Below are 22,255 nucleotides of genomic sequence, written 5' to 3' on the forward strand. Positions count from 1 at the left end.
GAAACTTGGTTCGGAAAAAGAGAGATCTACAATATACAGGCATCATGGAGTAAATGAGTTGCTCGAGGAATATACATAATGTAAGAAAAATCTCAAGAGAGAAATTAGAAAGGCTAAAAGAAGATACGAGTTTGGTTTGGCAAATAAGGTGAAAATAAATCCAAAGGGTTTCTCCAGTTATATTAATAGTAAAAGGATATTGAGGGATAAAATTGGTTCCTTAGAGAATCAGTGAAGAGCTATGTGTGGAGTTAAGAGAGATAGGGGAGATTTTGAACAATTTATTTTCTTCGGTATTCACTAAGGAAAAGGATACTGAATTGTGTAATGTAAGGAAAACAAGTAGGGACGCTATGGAAACTATGTTTATTAAAGAGGAGGATGGACTGGCGCTCTTAAGGAATATAAAAATGGATTTATTTCTGAGTCCTGACAGGATTTCCATAGGACCTTATGGGAGGTTAGTGCATAAATAGCAGGGGGTCTGATAGAAATATTTCAAATGTCAGTAAAAGCGGGAATGGTGCCGGGAATTGGCGTATTGCTCATGCAGTTCCGTTGTTTAAACTGGATTCTAAGAGTAAACCTGGCAATTGTAGGCCTGTCAGTTTGACGTCAGTGGTGGGTAAATTCATGCAAAGTATTCTTGGAGATGGTATATAAAATTATCTGGATAGACAGGGTATGATCTGGAACAGTCAACATGATTTTTCCGAGGATGGTCATGTTTGTCAAATCTTATTGAATTTTTGAACAGATTACTAGGAAATTTGACGAGGATAAATAGTGGATGTGGTTTGTATGGATTTCAGTATATCCTGTTACAAGTTTCTGCGCGGAAGGTTTAGGCAGGTTCATTCTTTGGGTGTTTATACTGAAGTAGAGAAATGAATTCAACAGAGGCTGGATGGGAAATGCCAGAGAATAGTGGTGGATAACTCTTTGTTAGGTTGGAGGCCGGTGACTAGTGGTGTGCCTCCGGGATCTGTACTGGGTCCAATGTTGTTTGTCATATCCATTAATGATCTGCATGATGGAGTAGTGTGTATGCAGATAATACAAAGATAGGTGTCATTATGGATAATGAAGTAGGTTTTCAATGCGTGCAGTGAGATTTAGGCCAGATAGAAGAATGGGTTGAAAGATGGCAGATGGAGTTTCATACTGATAATTGTGAGGTGCTACATTTTGGTAGGACTATTCAAAATAGGACCTGCATGGCAAAAGGTAGTGCATTGAGGAATGCAGTAGTGATCTAAGAATAATTGTGCATAGTACCCTGAAGGTGCAATCACATGTGGATAGGGTGGTGAAGAAAGCTTTTGGTATGCTGGCCTTTATAAATCAGAGCATTGTGTATAGGATTTGGGACGTTATATTATATTTGTACAGGCATTGGCGAGGCCAAATTTCGAGTATGTGTACAGTTCAGGTCACCGAGTTTTTGGAGTGATGTCAACAAAATCGATGGAGTACAGAGAAAATTTACTAGAATGTTACCTGGGTTTCAGCACCTAAGTTGATGAGGAAGGTTGAACATGTCAAGTTGACGGCGACTAGATAGAGATATTTAACATTATGAGGGGGATACATAGAATTGACCTGGACAGTTTTCTTTCCTTTGAAAGTAGGGGAGATTCAAACAAGAGAACATGAGTTGAGATTTAGGGGCAAACGTTTTGGGGAATTTCTTTACTTGGAGAGTGGTAGCTGAGTGGAAAGAGCTAACTGTGGAAGTGGCAGAGGCAGTTGCGAAGTTGTCATTTAAAATAAAATTAGATAGATCATGGAGGGTTATGGGCGAAGTGCAAGTCGGTGATACTAGGTGAGAGTAAGCGTTCGGCACGGAGAAGAAGGGCCGAGAGGGCCTGACTCCGTGCAGTAATTGTCATATGGTTATACGGTTATACCTATTCTTTTCAGGTCTCATACACTATCCACAACACCACCCATCCTCGTATCACTGCAAACGTACTAATCTAAACTGTCATCTGGGTCATTCACATACATTACAGACAGGAGAGGTTTCAGTTACATCCACAAATACCGACAACTTCATGGTAGTGGAGCAACGTAAATCAATCACATCATGCAGAATAAAGGGTCACAGTCACAGAGAATCTGCGGTGCAGGCAGGGAATAAGGTGCAGCGGCAAAGGGGAAGCAGGTTACGAGGTCAAAAGTATATTTATCATGGTACAGGACAGTTCAATAGTCTGATGACTGTGGGGTAGAAGCTCTCCTTGAGCCTAGTGAAACAGGCCTTCGCATCTTCCCCTCCGATGGGAAGGTGCATAAGATAGAACGGCCGGCGTGGCTGGAAGTGGTTCTGTGATGCTGCTGGTTGCTTCATCGATGCGCCAGGAACTGTGGACGGAGTTCATGGAGGGGACGCAGGTTTCGGAGCTGGGCTCAGCTCTTTCCACAACGCTCTGCAGTTTCCTAAGGTCACAGGTGGTGCCGTTTCCATATTTTTTTGAGAGGAACCAGGGCGATTCATGAGAACAGTGTAGTAGACTTGATTAATAGGAAACTCAATAAGGCATTTAATGTTTCCAATTAGTGGGCTACTCTAAATCGGAAGTGTACGTATTTCAGTTGGACAAAGGCGTCCATGGAGCCATGGGGGAGGAACTTGCCAAAGGTGACTGGAAGGATACAAAGCAGGGATGACAGTGGAACAAAAATTGCAGGAATTTCTGGGAATAATGCAGCAGGTGCCGGATTAGATCATTCCAAAGCGAAAGAGAGTTTCTAATTGGAGTAGGGGGCGACCGTGGATAACAAGGGAAGTCAAGGACAGTATAACAATAAAAGAGAACAATCATAACATAGCAAAGATGTGCGGGAAGCCAGAGGTTTGGGAAACTTTCAAAGAGCATCAGAACATAATTAAAAAGGCAATAAGGGACAAAAATTGAGGTACGAATCTAAGCTAGCAAAGAATATAAATGAGGATAGTAAAAGCTTCTTTTGGTATGTGAAGAGGAAATATATCAGTTAAGACCAAATTTGGGCCCTTGAAGACAGAAACTGTTGAATTTATTATGGGGAAAAAGGGAATGGCAGAAGAGATGAACAGTTGGATCTGTCTTCACTGGGGAAGACACAGCCAATATGCCAGATGGGCTTGGGGTATCTCAATGCAGAAAGCTTAATGGAAATGCGGTTGAGCTCAGAGAATTAATCAATACAGTGAATTATGAGATTGTAGCCATTACTAAGAATTGTGTGTAGGAAGAGCAAGCAGGAGAGCACCATATTTCGATGTGAGAAGGCAGAAAGAATTAAAGAAGGAGGGGTGACATTATCAGGCTTAGAAAATGTTACCGCAGAGGACAATCAGGACAGGCAAGATAATTCGTCTAAGTGAGGCTTTATGGGTTGAAATGACGGAATGCATGACAATGTTACAACATATATCATAGAATAGTACACACAGTACGGGCACTTCGGCACACTCTTAAACCCCGCCCCTCCTATAACCCTCCTGCTGAATTTCCTCCATATAGCTGGCTGGTAATCTCTTAAATTCCACTACTGTATCTGCCCCCAACACTGACTCAGGCAGTGCATTCTATGCACCAACCACTCTCTGATTTAAAAACCTTCCTCTAATATCTCCCTTGAACTTTCCACCTCATACCTTAAAGCGATGTCCTCTCGATTTGAGCAGTGTTGACCTGGGGAAGAGGCGCTGGCTGTCCACTCTATCTATTCTTCTTAATATCCTGTATAACTTAGCATGACTTCTCTCATCCTCCTTCTCTCCAGGGAGAGAAAAAAAAAAACATAGCTCTCTTAATCTCTGCTCATTATGCATATTCTATAAACCAGGCAGCATCCTGGTAAATCTCCTCTTTACCCTTTCCAATGAATCCACATCCTTCCTATACTGAGGCGACCAGAACTGGACACAGTACTCCAAGTGTGTCCTAACAGTTCTATAGAGGTGCATCATTACCCGCGACTCTTAAATTCTATCCCTCGTCTTATGAAACACTCCGTAATCTTTCTTAACTAACCTAAATACCTGTGAGTCAACTTTCAGGAATCTATGGACATATATTTCCAGACATCTCTTCTCCTCCACGCTACCAAGTATGCTGCAATATACTTTGTACTCTGCCTTTGGGATTGTCCTTCCAAAGTGTACCACCTCACACTTCTCCGGCTTGAACTCCATCTTCCAATTCTCAGCCCACTTCTGTATCCTTTCAATGTCTCTCTGCAATCTTCAACAATCCGCAGCACTATCTGCAACACCACCAACCTTTGTGTCGTCTGCAATCTTGCCAAACCACTCTTCTACCCCCACATCCAGTTCGTTAATAAAAATCACAAAAAGTAGAGGGACCAGAACAGATCCTTGAGGGGCACCACTAGCCACAATCCTCCAATCAGAATGGACTCCGTCCACAACGACCCTCTGCTTTCTGCAGGCAAGCCAATTCTGAATCTTCCCTGGATTCCATGGCTTCTGACTTTCTGTATAAGCCTACGGTTTGGTATTTCAGGAAGACAAGCCAGGATGGGACACTCTCAGTGAAGAGGATGAACCTTGGGAAGAGATAAAGTATAGATGGACCCAGATTACGGGAAAACGTTTCCCAGAAATTGAGGTCAAGGCTAGATAGGGCGGTGAGGGAGTCTGTAGCTCAATTTGCAATCACAGAATGCAGAATAAAGTGTCACAGTTACAGAGAGAGGGCAGGGCGGGCAGGCGATAAGGTGCAAGGGGCCACGACGAGATAGATCGTGAGGTCAGGAGACCATCTGATCGTTCTCGGGGGCGTTCGATAATCTGATATTTCCCACACACCCCCCGATGGGAGGGAGTCTGGGTTGGGCAGGGGTCTATGATTAATCTGGCTGCTGCACCGAGGCAGCAGGGAATGTAGGCAAGAGGCCACGGTGGGAACTTGTTAGATTTCCATATTTGGTGAGAGCCACTGAGACGGACGATTAGGGAAGTGTAGTAGACAAAGATGTATAGGGATTTCAATCAGGCATTGGTTGGGCTGCTCTGTATAATGGGGTGGAGCCCAGGGAGATTAGACGGACCGATTTGATTGCTGATTACCTGTTTGTCCTGATTGCCAGATAAAATCTACAATGGCTTTAACAAATCCAGTCACAAGATCCCAGATGGTAGATCAGTTTGGGAGATTGAAGAGAGAAAGGGAGGAAGAGACGGAGAAAGAAAGGAGAGGTGAGAGAGATGTAGTATTTGAGGAAGACAAGCCAGGATGGGACATTCACAGGAAGAGGGGGAACCCTGGGGTGCGTTATAGAATAGATGGACTCAGGGTTACGGGAAAACGGTTCCCAGAAATTGCGGTCAATGATAGATAGGGCAGTAAAGATTGCATCTTTATCAATCAAGGCACTGTGTACAGGAGTAGAGAGGTCACTTTGCAGTTGTACAGGATGTAGGGTAGGCCGACCTTGGAGTACAGTGTTCAGTTTTTTGTTCAACTGCTCCAGGAGAAATGCCACTGAGCAGCAACGACTGCAGAGGGAGATTTACGCGTATGTTGCCGAGAATCCGAGGGACTGAGTTATGGAGATAATTCAGGCAGTTTAGGATTTTATACCTTGGAGTTCATGGGTGACCTTACAGAGGTTTATAAATCCATGTGGGGCACAGACAATATGAATGCGCAGAGTCATTTTCTGCAGACTTCTAGAATCGAGGACAGAACGCACACTTCTGAGGCGATAGTAGAAAGATATTTAACTGCGGACCAGAGTGACACTTTTTTTTAATCAGACGGTGCTCCATTTGTGGAAGGAACTGCCAGAGGGAAGGGTCGATGCAGATGCATTTACACTTGTACAGTTGTGCGAACGTCACGTGACCCCCCCTCAGAATGGCATCATCAAAGTTAACTCTGACCTGCGTGTGACATTTCTCCTGGTCCAGACGCAATAGGAGGATCTTCTTCGTTAGCGATGGGAAGCTCATTTTGGAGAAGGTTCAGCCGCGAGTAGGTGGGGTCCAGATCATCTAGGACAGAATGCAAGAGAATGTGTCAGAGAGGCAAATAGAAGGGCAAGGGACAGGTAGAGACTGGGGGAGACAGAGTGAGAGACAGGTAGAAAATATGAGGGACAGGGTGAAGAGAGTGGAGAGAGACGTGGACACTGAGCAGTAGATGGAGGGACGGATGGAGACGGGAAATAGGGTGACAGATGAAGGTGATGAACGGGAAAATGGGAGAGAATGGGGAGGCTGAACGAGGAGAGGAATTCGACAATCTGTGGGAATGGAGAAGATGGAACGAGGTTATGAGTGAAGCGGCAGTGTGAAGAGTAAGAGCGTTATCGAAAGAGTCAGGGAGAGACGGGCAGAGTGAGGGGAGAAAAATGGCAGAGGTTGCGAGAGGGACAGAAGGAGAGAGAGACAATGGGTGATAGGGGGAAAGAGAGAGGGTTAAGGTTTTATTATTTTGGTCGTGGTTGTACTGTTGTTTGCAACTTGTTTTGTCACACATTGGAAATATGATGGTCTTTTGGGGATTACAATGCAATGGGGCTTTCCTTTCTTTCCTGTCTGATTGCAAGAGGACGAGCGGTAGGTAACGTGGTTGCTCACAGTACTAGAGACCCGAGTTAAACAAATCTCAATATATATTTAAAAAAAAAAGATTCACAAGGTTGATTATCATTTACATATACAAGTGGCTGTTTGTTTTTTGTGATGTCAATGACTGATCTGAATTAAAATGGAGATGGCTGGCTGCTAAAATCAGTAGACCCTATCGCCAGAAGATATAGGAGCAGAAGGGGGCCATTTGACCCATTGAGTCTGCTCCGCCATTCAATAACGGGGTGATCCAATCCTCCAGCAATCCCCACTCCCATTCCTTCTCGCCATATCATTTGGTATCTTGGCTAAACTAGAACCTATCTATCTCTGCCTTAGATTCATCCAATGACTTGTCCTCCACAGCCGTTTGTCGCATCAAAAACCGCAGATTTTCCAACCTCTGACTAAAGTAAGTTCTCCCTAATATCAGTTCAAAAAAGAGGTCCATCAATCCTGATTCCTGCCCTCTTGTTCTCGACTTCCCTACCAAGGGAAATAACTTTGCTGTATGTAATCCGCTCAGTACTCTTAGCATTCGGAATTTTTCTATGCAATCCCCCTCCTCCTCCTGAATTCCAGGGTATACAGCCCGTGAGTTTCCGGACGTTCCTCATACGGTACCCCTTCATTCCTGGAATCATTCTCGTGAATCTTCTCTGAAACCTTCCAATAACGGAATACATTTTCTAAAATAAGGAGCCCAAAACTGCTAACAATACTCCAAGTGTGGTCTCACCAGTGCCTTATACAGCCTCAACATCACATCCCTGCTCTTATATTCTATACCTGTAGAAATCAATACCTGCATTGCATTGGCCTTTTTCACAATTGACTCAAACTGTAGGTTAAATTTTAGAGTATCCTCCAGAAAGACTCCAAAAGTCCCTTTGCATTTCTGCATTTTGAATTCTCTCCCCATCTAAATAATAGTCTGCCCGTTTATTTCTTCCAACAAACTACATGAACGTACACTTTCCAACATTGTATTTCATTTGCCACTTCGTTTCCCATTCCTATAAATTATCTACGACGTTCAGCAGCATCTCTGTTTCCTCAACACTTCTCGCTCCTCCAACTATATTTGTGTCAGCGGGAAATCATTGACATGCATCGCAAAAAGCAAAGATTCCAGCACCGAACCCTGTGGAACTCCACTGGTAACCGCCAGCCAGACGGAATAGGATCTCTTTATACCCAGTCTCACTTTGCTGCTGATCAGTCAATGCTCCACACACTCTTCTTTGGGCCCTATACTTTTATGGTCTCTTATTTTCCCAAGCAGCCTCATGTGCGGCACCTTGCCAAAGGCCTTCTGAAATTACAAGTTTACCATCTCTACTGCTTCCCGTTAGACTTCCCTGCTAGTAGTTTCCTCAGAAAAATGCAGTAGGTTAATCAGGCAGGATGTTCCTTCCAGGACAATATGCCGGTTTTGGCCTACCTTATCATTTGCCTGCAGGTATTCCGTAAACTCATCTGTAGATTCCTTTCTGCTGCATCCCACCCTTCCTAAATAGCAGAGTAGCATCTTGAATTTTCCAGCCATCTGGTACAATGCCAGAATCTATCGTTCCTTGAAAGGTCATTGTTAGTGCCTCCGCCATCTCTCCAGCTACTTTCTTCAGAACCCGAGGGTGTATTCCATCGGGCCCAGTAGATTTATCCACCCTCAGACCATTAAGCATTCTGAGCACCTTCTCATACATAATTTTCACTGCACAAACATTTTTGAATATCCGCATACTGCAGACTTCTTCAACTCTGAAGTCGGACGCAACATTTACATTCAGTTCCTCTGCCATCTCTGCGTCTCTCATTACCATATCCCCAGCATCATTTTCTGTTGGTCCAATAACTACCCTTGAATCTCTTTCACCCTTTATATACACAAGCAAAAACTTTTAGTATTTTCTTTGATATTAGTCACCAGCTTCCTTTCATAATTCATCTTTTCCTTCGTAATGACCTTCTTAGTTTCCTTCTGCAAGTTTTTAAAAGCTTCCCAATCCTCATATAATATGACTGATACAGCCTAATAAAGACAAGAATCCTATATGCCTTCATAAATCCCTGTCAGTAAGCATGGCCACGAGCAATGACATTGCACCACAAGATCCCTCTGATAATCAACACCGTTTTGGTTCTTGTCTTTAATAGTTTGTTACTGGTTACCATTTTACCTACCAAAGTGTAAATTGTGCGTTTTTCTGTGTTAAGCTCAATCTGCCATTTCGCCAACCCATATCTGAAACTGATCCATGCCCTACTGCATTCATTGCAGATCTTCTACACGGTCCCTAACACCACTCAACTTCGTATTAGGTACAGACTTACCAACCTTCCATCTACATTTTCAACGACATCATTTATTTTCATCAACAACAGGACAGGTCTCAGCAACATCCATAGATTCAGCTAACTTCGCTGGAATACAACGCGGTACACCAGTCACAGGAAGTGACAGTGTAAAGCGTCACAGTTACAGAGGAAGTGCACGGAGGCACACAATAATGTTGAAGGGCCACGAGGAGATGATTGTGAGGTTAAGCGTACCTGATATCCCAATACGGGACCGTTCAATATTCTGATAGCAGTTGAATAGAAGCTGTCCTTGCGCCTAGTTACAGCTATATAAAACCATGGATAGATCCTATTTGGAGCACTGTGTTCACTGTGGGAATGCTATAGAGACAGTACAGAGTAGATTTACAAGGTTGTTTCCTGGATTGGGTAGCGTACCTCATGAGAATAAGCTGAGTGATCTTGGAACTTTCTCCTCAGAAAGACGGCGGATAATAATTGGCCTGAGAGACTTTAAGATCACAAGAGGCATTGATCACGTAGATAGCCAGACGCTGTTTCCCAGAGGTGTAATGGCTAACACCAGTGAACAGAGATTTATAGTGCTTGGAAATAGGTGTCGAGGGTGTGACGGGGTAAGACTTTCACACAGAAAGTGGTGAGTGCGTGGAAAGCACGGCCGTCGACGGTGGTGGAGGAGAGTGCAATAGGGTCAATAAAGAGCCTCTTAAATAGGCACATGGAGCTTAGAAAAATAGAGGGCTCTGCGGCATAGAAATTCCAGGCAGTTTATGGAATAGTTTACATGGTCGGCAGAACATTGTGGGCCGAAGGGCCTAAATGTGCTGTAGACTTCTATGTTCTAGTGAGACATCTTTTCCCATGGGGTGGGGGCAGAAGACAGCATGACCGGGTAGTGGGTTTGGTTCTTTGATCACGATGACAGCAGGCAGTATAGGCAGTTCCTGGAGGGATGCATTTTGCCGAGAAGAGTTCAGCTGTGTCCACGGTGTTCTGCAGTTTCTTTCGCTCAGGGGCGGAGCAGTTTCTATATGAGGATTCAGGAACCCGGACGGTTCATGACAGCAGGGTGGTAGACGTGATGTGTAGGGAACTCAATAAGGCGTTTAATGTTTCCACTTGTTGGCTAATCTGTAGATTGGTTTGGGACCCAGAGAGATTTGACCGACTGGTTTGTGCGTATTTGTAGGCATAATGGACGCTGAATTTAACAATTCCAAACACGAGGTCCCAGTTGGTAGATTGCTCAGGAAGATGGAAGGCACGGAGGTAGGGAGAGACGGAGAAGGAAAGGAGCAGTGACAGAGGGAGGAAGAAGGGAAGATTGGGACGGTGGAAGATAGAAGAGAGAGGGCGATGCTAGATTATATGAGACCCGAGGTGAAATGTCGGGCTGATTTAACCCGGATGACAGGTCAAGCTCTAGTAGTGTATGTATCGTACTTAACATGGCTATTAACAATTGTTCAGATGGTTATCTGTTCTGGAGGATGATGTGGAATCGAGGAGATATATCTGATTAACTGGATTGCGGTGGACTGGTCAAGTCGGGATGGTGGATGTACTGAACCCATATTCTAACAGTGTCCCAGATGGTATATGCTCTGGAATATGGGCGCGACGCAGGGCCGGCTGGCTGACTGAATATAGAAATGGCTCTGTGTCCGGAGCAAAGGTTTAATGTTGCAGTTCTTTTCTCAGACGAGGCGCCCGTCACGAGCTGAAGGAAATGCTATTTAAATCGGACATGTGTGAGTAATCGTATTTCAGTAAGACAGCCCAGTGTTGGATTTTCACAACGATTCGGAGGAACACTGAGGAGTGTTAGAGAACAGAAGGACCCGAGGTACAGGGACACGGTTCCCAGAAAGTGAAGTGACAGGTAGACAGGACGGTGAAGAATGCGTCTGAACGCAGGCCTTCATCAGAAAGTCACTGAGTACAGGAGACGGGCGACCACGTTGCAGTTGTACCGAAAGTCGGTGAGGTCGCAGGTGGAGTACGGTGCTCAGTGTTGGACGACCGGTTCCCGGAGACATGCCATAGAACTGGAAATGAGTGCTCGGGGAGATTTTGGGCGACGTTGCCGGGACTCCAGGGACTCAGTTCGGGAAAGAGGTTGGGTTGATTGTAACTTTATTCCTTGTAGGGCAGGCGTGACCGTTCAGGGGTTTATAAAACCACAAGGAGGAGAGACAGAGTGAATGGGCGCAATTATTTCCCCTGGATCTGGACAGTCGAGGACCAGAGCGCACAGGTATAAGGAGAAAGGGGAAAAAAGATTCAACTGGTGAGCCGATTGACAACCATTTGTTACTCAGATGGTGGACAGTCTGTGGAACCAGCTGCCAGGGCATTGGTCGATGCAGATGAATTATCACTATATATAACGAATAGCACTTGACCCCTTCAAAACATGAACTCTGACCTGCCTGAGCAGTCGTTGGCATTTCTCCTGGTCTCGGCGCCAGAGGAGGATTTTCTTCCTTAGCGATGGGAATTTCATTTTGGTGAAAGTTCAGCTGAGAGTAGGTGGGGTCCAGATAATCTGGAACAGAATGGAAGAGAATCTGAGAGAGAGACAAATAGAAGGGCAAGAGACGGGTAGAGAATGGTGAGGCGGAGTGGGAGACCGGGAGAAAATTTGAGGAAGATGAGGAAGTGAGCAGAGAAAGAAGTGGAGACTGAGCAGCAGATGGATGGACAGAGAAGGGAAATCGTTTGAGAGATAAAGCCGATGGACGGGAAAATAGGAGAGAATGGGGAGACAGAACGAGGAGAGGAATTCAACAGGCAGTGTGGACGGAGAAGAAGGAAAGGGACGGTTTGCACCTTAACAAGCGGGGGGCCTGCGTTCTGGCAGGCCGGTTTGCCACTGCAACACGGGTGTGTTTAAACTAGTAAGTTGGGGGACAGGTGAGTACGAACTCGAAATATAAGGACACAGTTAAAGGGAAAGAGTGAAACAGAAAACTTAACAATGACAACAGAATTAAAGGGGTAGAAAGCTCAGGAAGGGATCGGAGAGTATGGCCAAGTGCAACAGCAGTCCGTGTGAGAAGCGAGGGGAACGAAAAGTATTATATATGAATGCACGAAGTATAAGAAATAAAGTGGATGAGCTTGACGCTCAGATGGAAATTATAGGATGCTATAGGAATAACATAGACATGGCTGCAAGAGGACCAGGGCTGGGACATGAATATTCAAGCGTATACGTCCAATCGAAAGGACAGCAGGTGGACAGAGGGGCTGGGGAGACTCTACTGGTGAGGAATAAAATTCAGTCCCTTGCGAGGGGAGACATAGAATCAGGAGATGCAGAGTCAGTATGGATAGAACTGAGAAATTGGAAGGGCAAAAATGCTCTGATGTGAGTTGTCAACAGGCCCCCCAATAGTAGCCGGGATATAGGGTGCAAGTTGAATCAAGAGTTAAAATTAGCATGTCGCAAAGGTAATGCAACATGCAGGGAAACTGTGAAGATCAGGTTGGCACTGTACCCCAAGAAATGGAGTTTGTGTAGTGCGTCCGAGATGGATCCTTAGAGCAGATTGTACTGGAGCCTAGAAGGCAGAAGGCAATTGTGGATCTAGTGTTGTGTAATGGACGGATTTGAGAAGGGAACTGGAGGTAAAGGAGCCATTAGGAGATAGTGACCAGAATATGATGTTTTAATCTACAATTTGAGAGGGAGTAGGGAAAATGGGATGTGTCAGTTTTACAGTTGAAAAAAGGGAACTATGGAGCCATGAGGAAGGACCTAGACAAAGTTGACTGGAAAGATACCCTAGCAGGGGTGACACTGGAACAGGAAGAAGGACTCTAAGGGGATTAGGGGGCGTCCGTGGCTAATAAGGGAAGTCAAGGACAGTATAAAAATAAAAGAGAAGTATAACATAGCAACGATGACCGGCAAGCCAGATGATTGGGAAACATTTAAGGAGCAACAGAAGATAACAAAAAATACAATAGGAGGAGAAAATATGGGGGACGAAGGTAAGCTAGCCAAGAATACCGAGGAGAATAGTAAAAGCTTCTTTGTTTGTGAAGAGGAAAAAAAAACATTTAAGGCCAAAGTTGGGCCCCTGAAGGCAGAAACGGGTGAATTTATTATAGGGAACAAGGAAATGGCAGACGAGTTGAACAGATACTTTGGAACTGTCTTCACTAGGGAAAACACAGACAATTTCCCAGATGCGGTCAGAGGACCTAGGGCAACGGAGTAACTGACGGAAATCCACATTAGTCAGAAAATGTTGTTGGTTAGACTGATGGGACTGAAGGCTGATAAATCCCGAGGGCCAGATGGTCTGCATGCCAGAGTACTTAAAGTGGTGGGTCTAGAAATCGTGGACACATTCGTAACAATTTTCCAATGTTCTATTGATTCAGGATCAGATACTGAGGATTGGAGGATAGCTAATGTTATCCCACATTTTAAGAAAGGAGGGAGAGAGAATACAAGAAATTAGCCTGACATCAGTGGTGGGGAAGTGCTGGAGTCAACTATAAAAGATGAAATAGCGGCACATGTGGATAGCAGTAACAGGATCGGTCGATTCATCATGGATTTACGAAGGGGGAAGCATGCTTGACGAATTTCTGGAATTTGTTGAGGATGTAACTATGAAAATGGACAATGGAGAGCCAACAGATGTAGTGCATCTGTGCTTTCAGAAAGTCTTTCATGAGGTCCCACATAGGAGAATAGTGGGCAAAATTAAAGCACATAGTATTGGGAGTAGGGGACTAACATGGATATAAAATTGGTTGGCAGACAGGAAACAAAGAGTAGGGATTAACGGGTCCTTTTCAGAATGGCAGGCAGTGACTAGAAGGGTACCGCAAGGCTCGGTGCTAGGATCGCACCTATTTACTATATACATTAATAATTTAGATGAAGGGATTAAAAGTAGCATTAGCAAATTTGCAGATGACAGAAAGCAGGGTGGCAGCGTGAAATATGAGGAGGATGTTAAGAGAATGCAGGCTGACTTAGACAGGTTGGGTGAGTGGGCAGATACATGGCAGATGCAGTTTAATGTGGATAAATGTGAGAATATCCACTTTGTGGCAAGTGCAGGAAGGCAGATTACTAACTGAATGGTGTAAAATTAGGAAAAGCGGAAATACAACGAAATCTAGGTGTTCTTGTACATCAGTCACTGAGCGCACGCATGCACGTACAGCAGACAGTGCAGAAAGCTAATGGCATGTTTGCCTTCATAACAAGGGGAGTTGAGTATAGGAACAAAGAGGCCCTGGTGAGACCACACCTGGAGTATGGTGTTCAGTTTTGGTCTCCAAATTGGAGGAAGGAAATTCTTGCTATTGAGGGAGTGCAGCGTAGGTTCACGAGGTTAATTCGGGGGATGGCGGGAATGTCATATGTTGAAAGATTGGAGCAACTGGGCTTGTATACACTGGAATTTACAAGGATGAGAGGGGATCTGATTGAGACATATAAGATTGTTAAGGGATTGGACACGCTGGAGGCAGTAAACATGCTCCCGATGTTGGTGGAGTCCAGAACGAGAGGTCATATTTTAAGACTAAGGGGTAGGTCATTTATAACTGACTTGAGGAAAAGCTTCTTCACCCATAGAGTTGTGGATCTATGGAATGCTCTGCCTCAGAAAGCAGTGGAGTCCATTTCTCTGGATGCTTTCAAGAAAGAGTTGGATAGAGTTTTAAAGATAGCGGAGTCAAGGGTTATGGGAAAAAGGAAGGAACTGAGCACTGTTTGTGGATAATCAGCCATGATCACAATGAATGGCGATGCTGGCTCGAAGGGCTGAATTGCCTACTCCTGTATTTATTGTCTATTGTCTATTGCGTACAGGAGTAAGGCGGTCATGTTGCATTTGTACAGGACTTCGATGAGGCCGCGCTTGGAGTACGGTATTCAGTGTTGGTCAGCATGTTCTCGGAAAGATGCCACAGAGCTGGAATGAGTGCTCGGGGAGATTTATGACAACGTTACCGGGACTCCAGGGACAGAGTTAGGGAAAGGGTTGATTGCGACTTTATTTGTTGTAGAGCAGGGATGACCTTTGAGGGGTATATGAAGCCACGAGGAACACAGACAGAGTGAATGAGCGCAATTATTTCCCCTAGATTTCGAAAATGGAGGACAGGAGCGCACAGGTATAAGGAGACAGGGGAAATAGATTCAGCTGGTGAGCCGATTGATTACCGTTTGTTACCCGGATGGTGGCCAGTCTGTGGAACGAGCTGCCAGGGAATTGGTGGAGAAGAATACATTACACACTTGGCCATTTGGCAGTATGACATGTGAACCCTCCAGAATGACGTCGTTGTTGCATCACTGACCTGCTTGTCTATTGGTGAGGCGTTCGACTTTCCGAATGTTCAGATCGGTGTCGGTGCAGGTCAGATCGTCTGCGAGAGAGTGATAGACAAGTGTGAGATAGCGCGATAGAGAATCGGGGACAGTGAGGTGCAGAGGGGAGGGAAGAGAGTACAGACACGATGGGGGGAGATGGTTGGGGACAGCGAAAGGAATGAAGGGAGAGGCAACAGAGAGAAGCGAGACAGGGAGTACAACGACAGAGCGAGTGAAAAGGATTAATTGAGTTGTTGAGAGGGGGTGACTGAAGAGTGGCGATGGGTGGGAAAATGGAGCAGAATTGGGGAAAGAGAACGAGGAGCAATAGGAGAGAGAGAGAGTAAAGTGAGGTGAGGGGAGAGAGGTAGTCAGTGCGGAGTGTAGGATTAAGAGGCGAGGCAGACTGGTGAGAGAGTGTAAAGTGAAGGGTAGTGAAATGTGTGGAAGAGAGGATGGAAGTGTCAAAAGGAGAGAGTGAGAGGGGGAAACATTGCAGAAACAGATCCAAAGTTGAAGTCCGGGGCACGGTGACAGTGGGGAGAAGATTAAGTTAGTGAGCAATGTGAGAGGGGAGAGTTAATGGGTATAAAGGGGTAGAGAGATGCTGGGAGATAGTTAGAGAGCGGACAGAATAATCACGCGAGACGGAGACAAATGTGGAGAGAAAGAGGGGGGGAAGGCAGCGGATGCAGTCTATATGGACTTCAGCAAGGCCTTTGACAATGTTCCACATGGAAGGTTAGTTAAGAAGGTTCAGTCGCTAGTTATTAATGCTGGAGTAATAAAATGGATTCAACACTGTCTAGATGGGAGATGCCAGATAATTGTTTATCGGGATGGAGGCCGGTGACTAGCGGGGTGCCTCAGGGATCTGTTTTGGGTCCAATGTTGTTTGTAATATACATATATCATCTGGATGATGGGGTGGTAAATTGGATTAGTAAGTATGCCGATGATACTAAGGTAGCAGGTGTTGTGGATAATGAGGTGGGTTTTCAAAGCTTGCAGGGAGATTTATGCCGGTTAGAAGAATGGGCTGAACGCTGGCAGATGTAGTTTAATGCTGAGAAGTGTGAGGTTCTACATTTTGGCAGGAATAATCCAAATAGAACATACAGGGTAAATGGTAGGGCATTGAGGAATGCAGTGGAACAGAGAGATCTAAGAATAACAGTGCATAGTTGCCTGAAGGTGGAGTCTCATGTAGATAGGGTGGTGAAGAAGGGTTTTGGAACGCTGGCCTTTATAAATCAGAGCCATTGAGTACAGAATTTGGGATGTAATGTTAAAATTGTACAAGGCATTGGTAAGGCCAAATTTGGAATATTGTGTGCAGTTCTGGTCACCGAATTATAGGAAAGATGTCAATAAATTAGAGAGAGTGCAGAGACGATTTACTAGGATGTTACCTGGGTTTCAGCACTTAAGTTGCAGAGAAAGGTTGAACAAGTTAGGTCTCTATTCATTGGAGCGTAGAAGGTTGAGGGGGGATTTGATCAAGGTATTTAAAATTTTGAGAGGGACAGATAAAGTTGACGTGAATAGGCTGTTTCCATTGAGAGTAGGGGAGATTCAAACGAGAGGACATGATTTGTGAGTTAAAGGGGAAAAGTTTGAAACACGAGGGTGTATTTCTTTACTCAGAGAGTGATAGCTGTGTAGAATGAGCTTCCTGTAGAAGTAGTAGACGCCAATTCAGTTGTGGCATTTAAAGGTAAAATTGGATAGGTATATGGACGAAAGCAGTGGAGGGTTATGGGCTGAGTGCGGAGAGGTGGGACTGGGTGAGATTAAGAATTCGGTACGGACTAGAAGGGCCGAGATGGCCTGTTTCCGTGCTGTGATTGTTATATGGTTATATGGAAAGGGAGAGTATGTGAGAGAGGGAATAGTGGGACAGATAGCGTGAAAGAGGTCAGGGAGAGAGTGAGTACGGAAGAGAGAGAGGTTTAAGGAGGGATAGAGAGGGGAGGGGGCGTTAGAGAGGAGCGAGTGAGAGAGAGCAGCAAGGGGAGAATAGTTAGACCGTAAAGACAGGGGGTGATGAGGGACAAGGGGCAGATTGAGGCCCAGAGAGGGGAGAGTGGACGAGATGGGAAAAGGGGGACAGAGGGGAGAAGAGAAGGGAAACAGAAGAATGAGTGTGAGAGGGAAAGGGAGAGAGGTAAGGTTTGTGCAGAGTGAGGGGGGGGGGGGTAGATGGAAAATACGAGAGTGGATTAAAAAATATATTTTCGAGGTCTCCCTCATCACTGCATCTCTCATTGCCCTCTCTAAACACCACCCTTCCCACGGTGCTGCTGAATCACCTGCCATCCCTCAACGCTCCCTCCCTCCGCCGTCTAAGCGCTCCCCCCTCAGTCACCCTCCCACCCCACCGCCCCGAACACGAGACATCCACTACACTGCCCCCATGACATTCCGTCCTCCCACATCACACTCTCTACACCCCACTACACAACACTGTCCCCATGACATTCCTTCCACACACATCACACTCTCTACACCCCACTCCACAATGCTGCCTCGATAATGCCCTCAGATGCTAGTCGCTCCACGCCAACCTTCACAAAGCACGCCAGCATCACTGACGCCCCCATCCCCTCACATTGCTCCCTCCAATTATCCTGTCCTGCGCGTTCCCTCTGACATATTCTCAAACAGCGAATCATTAGGGTCAGCTGTAAGTTGGCCCTGAGGTTTCTCGACAGGAATCGTCAAATTACATGAACACAGTCAAGGCAACAACAATGAAACTGACTTCCATCTCTACGGACATGGGACACAGAGAGGGTTTAGGCTTTAGTCTCCACCTACGGTACATCAGTTTCAGAAACTGGCTGAGGTTCCCTCATCATCGACCCAGTCAACACAGGGTGAATCTCCCTGTGCAGCTTCTCACAAGTCCTGGGCTTAGACACAGAGTGACGCTCCCTCCCCACTGTGCCGTCACCAAACCCCAGGGACAAACGCAGCGGGGGTTTCCATCCACTCTTTCCAACACACGCCCTGGGAGCCAGACTCAAATTGAAACGCCCTCCCTCCGTCTTTCAACCCCACTCACCTCGGGAAGGTGCCCCTGAGCCAGTATATGTGCGTTTCATATTCATGTAAGTCTCGCTGTCGTCCATCCTGTCGAGGATCCTCTGCGTATCTGAGCTCAGGAAGGAGAAGTAACCGTTGTCAGAGTAAGCCCGTTTTGACAAGTGAGTCAGACCGACACCAAAAAATACAAGCTGAACAGCTGAAAAATAGAGGAAGCGAAAGCTGGGGGTGTGAGAGGAACCGTGGAGAGGGAATGAGAGTGCGAGAGAATGGCCGCAGAGATGGACTTCAGTAAAGCCTTTGACAATGTCCCACATAGGAGGTTTGTTAAGAAGATTCAGTTGCGAGGTATCGATGATAAAGTAGTAAACTGGATTCGACATTGGCTCAATGGGAGAAACCAGAGAGTGGTAGTGGATAATTTCTTCCCTGAGTTGAGGCCTGTGACTAGTGGTGTGCCACTGGGATCAGTGCTGGGTCCATTGTTATTTGTCATCTATATCATTAATCTGGATGATAATGAGGTAAACTGGATCAACAAGTGTGCTGATGATACAACGATTGGAGGTGTAGTGGACAGTGAGGTAGGTTTTCAAAGCTTGCAGAGGGATTTGGACCAGCTGGGGAAACGGACTGTAAAATGGCAGATGGAGTTTAATACAGACAAGTGTGAGGTGCTGCATTTTGGATGGGAAAATCAAGGTGGAACATACAAGGTTGGGCACTGAGGAGTGCTGTAGAAGAGAGGGACCTGGGGATACAGATTGGTCTTTATAAATCACAGTATTGAGTTTAAGAGCTGGAATGTTATGATGAGGTTGTATAAGATATTGGACAGATCGAATTTGCAGTAAGGTGTGCAGTTTTGGTCACCTACTTACAGGAAGGATATTAATAAGTTTGAAAGAGTGTAGAGAAGGTTTAAAAGGAAGCTTCCATTTTCCTGCCTGATAACTTCATAAATGACCTTACTCCAATTAAGTGTTTTTCTAATTGTCTCTGTCCATCTCTCCAATGCTGCTTTAATGGAAATAGAATTATGAACACTATCTCCAGAATGCTTTCCCACTGAGAGATATGAAACCTGACCAGTTTGATTTCCCTGTACCAAATCAAGTACAACCTCTCCTCTTGTAGGCTTATCTACATGTTGTGTCACGAAACATTACTGCAACCCACGTAACAGACTCCACTCCATCCATACCCCTTGCTTTAGGGAGATAGCAATCAAAATTTGAGAAATTAAACTCTGCCATCCCGACTACTCTGTCATTATCGCGTCTTTCCAGGCTCGGGTTTCCTGTCTGCTACTCGATATCTCTGCTATTACTGGGCGGCCTATAAAAACGCCCATTAAAGTTATTGAACCCTTACTGTTACTAATCTTCATCCTCAGAGACTCTGTAGAGAATTCCGGCATGGCGTACACCTTTTCTGCAGCTGTGTCACTATCTCTGTTCAACAGTGCCACTACCCCACCTCTTTTGCCTCCCTCCATGTCTTTCTGTAACTTCAAAACACGACCCCGAAAGTAACCATTCCTGTCCCTGAGGCATCGAAGTATCTGTAATGGCCACCAGATCAGAATTCAAAGGAGACAGTGATCACACTCTCCTTCCTTTATCATAACATTGGAGAGGGATAGGAACAGATCAGTTAGCAAAGCGTTTAATTGAATTAAGCCAAAATACGGGGCTAACAGGCAGGAATTGAGAAGCATAAATTGGGATCAGGAGTTCTCAGAACTGTAAGAAAGAGTTATGATACATGTTTACGGGATATTTGGTTGGAGTTATGCATAGGCATGTTCCAATGAGAAGGGGAAAGTATGGTACGGTACAGAAACCGTGGTCAACAAAGGCTGTTGGAAGTTATGTCAATAATAAAAGAAGGCCTTATGAAAAGTTTAAAAGTTAAGCAGATGACGGAGATCTGGAAGATTATAAAGCTAGCCGGAAGGAGCTTCAGAAAGAAATTAGGAGCCAGAAGTGGCATTAAGAAGCCTTTGGAGGTTAGGATTCAGCTGCACCGCAGCATACTCGATAAGTATGTGAAGAACAAATGGATAAGACGTGAGGGATTGGGACGAATCAAGTATGACAGTGGAAAAGGGTGGATGGAACCGGAGTAGACAGCAGAGGAATATAATGAATACTTTGCTTCAGAATTCACCAGGGCAAAGGATTCTGGCGTTTGTACGGGTGACTTAGAGCGGACTGAAAACCTTGAGTATGTACACATTAATAAAGGCAAAATGCAGGAGTTTTTAGAAAGCATCAAGTTGCAAAAGTCACAGGGAATGGAGGATCAGGCTGCTGTGCGAGCCGAGCGAGCAGATTGTTGAACTAGTAGCGATGATGATTGTATCATCAATAGGGATGGGTAAGGTTCCGGGGGATTAGAGGGTCGCGGATGTTGTTCCTTTATTCACGAAAGGGAGTAGAGCTAGCCCAGGAAATTATAGATCAATGAGTCTTACGTCAGTGGTTGCTACGTTGAAGGAGCAGATCCTGAGAGGCAGGATTTGTGAACATTCGGAGAGGCATGATATAATTAATAATAGTCAGCATGGATATTCAAGGTAGGTCGTGCCTTAATAGCCGGACTGATTTTTTTTGATGGTGTGACTGAACATATCGATGAAGGTAGCGCAGTATATCTAGGTTTCAACGAGTGATTTCAACGATAATTTGATAACGTACCCATGGAAGTTTTATTGGGAAAGTAAGGGTGGATGGGACAGAAGGGGACTTTGCTTTCTGGATGCAGAACTGGCTTGCCCACAGAAGGATTTAAATGGGTCATATTCTGCATGGAGGCCAGTGAACAGTGGAGCTCCTCAGGGATCTGTTCTGGGACCCTTACTCTTCGTGATTTTATAAATTACCTGGATGAAGGTGTGGAGGTGTGGCTTCGTAGATTTGCGGACTATACATGTTTGGGGTTGTTGAAATACCCCCAATAATGAGGTCTGTCCGAGCTTACAGCGGGACAGACCTAGGATGCAAAACTGGGCTGAGAAGAGGCAGATGGTGTTCAACCAGGATAAGTGAGAGGTAGTCCTCTTTTGTACGTCCAATATGTTGGAACGATTCTTGGCAGTTTGGTGCCTCAGAGACATCTTAGAGTTCGAGTCCATAGGACACTCAACACTGCTGCGCAAGTTGTCTCCGTCCTTAAGAAAGCATACGGTGCATTGGTCTTCTATTTTAGGAGTTTAGTTTCTTTTAGGAGCTGAGTTTCGGAGCAGAGAGGTAATATTACAAATGTTCAGACCCCACTTGGAATACTGTGCTCAGTTCTAGTCGCCTCACTACAGGAAGGATGTGGAAACGATGGAAAGGATGAAGAGGAGATTTACAAGGACGTTGCCTGGATTGGAGAGCCTGCCTTATGAGAATAGGTTGAGTCAACACGGCTATATTTCCTTGGAGCGACGGAGAATGACAGACGACCTGATAAGGTGTCTAAGATGCTGAAAGGCATTGATCGTTTGGATAGTCAGAGGCCTGCCCCCCCCCCCCAGGAGTGAAATGGATAGCACTAGAGGGAACAGTTTTAAGCTGCTTAGAAGTAGGTACAGAGGGGATGTCAGGGTAATTTTGTTTTGAACAAAGAGAGTGGTGAGTGCGCGTAATGCGCTGCCGGACATGGTAGTGGAGCCCGACAGGACAGCCACTTTTAACAGGCTCCTGGACAGGTACATGTAGCTCAGGAGAATAGAGAGCTATTGGTAAACCCAGGTAATTTAGAAGTCCATTCTGTAAACGGGCTGGATGTTTCGGAGGTAAGGACATGTTCACACAGTTTGTCAGCCGAAGGGCCTGTACTGTAATCTAGGCATTCTGTGTTTCTATGTTTCTATGACCGCTGGACGGAGCGGTCTGAGGAGAGTGGATCCGAGGGTCGGCTACGATCGGAAGAGGTCGACGGGAACAAATGGA

At 45.3% G+C, this 22,255-nt stretch overlaps 1 protein-coding gene across 1 annotated transcript in view; it reads right to left on the minus strand.

Annotated features, from left to right (window-relative positions):
• Positions 1–22,255, minus strand: part of LOC132386904 (uncharacterized) — a 43,589-nt gene that overhangs the window by 15,464 nt on the left and 5,870 nt on the right. Inside the window, exons 2-5 of the mRNA XM_059959261.1 lie at positions 18,331–18,510; positions 15,251–15,319; positions 11,343–11,462; positions 5,900–6,010 (exon numbers count right to left, since the gene is read on the minus strand). Of these exons, the coding sequence (XP_059815244.1) occupies positions 5,900–6,010; positions 11,343–11,462; positions 15,251–15,319; positions 18,331–18,510 (480 nt within the window). The remainder of the gene's footprint in view (positions 1–5,899; positions 6,011–11,342; positions 11,463–15,250; positions 15,320–18,330; positions 18,511–22,255) is intronic.

This window comes from Hypanus sabinus, unplaced genomic scaffold (genome assembly GCF_030144855.1).
Source record: "Hypanus sabinus isolate sHypSab1 unplaced genomic scaffold, sHypSab1.hap1 scaffold_1371, whole genome shotgun sequence".
Lineage (NCBI taxonomy): Eukaryota > Metazoa > Chordata > Chondrichthyes > Myliobatiformes > Dasyatidae > Hypanus > Hypanus sabinus.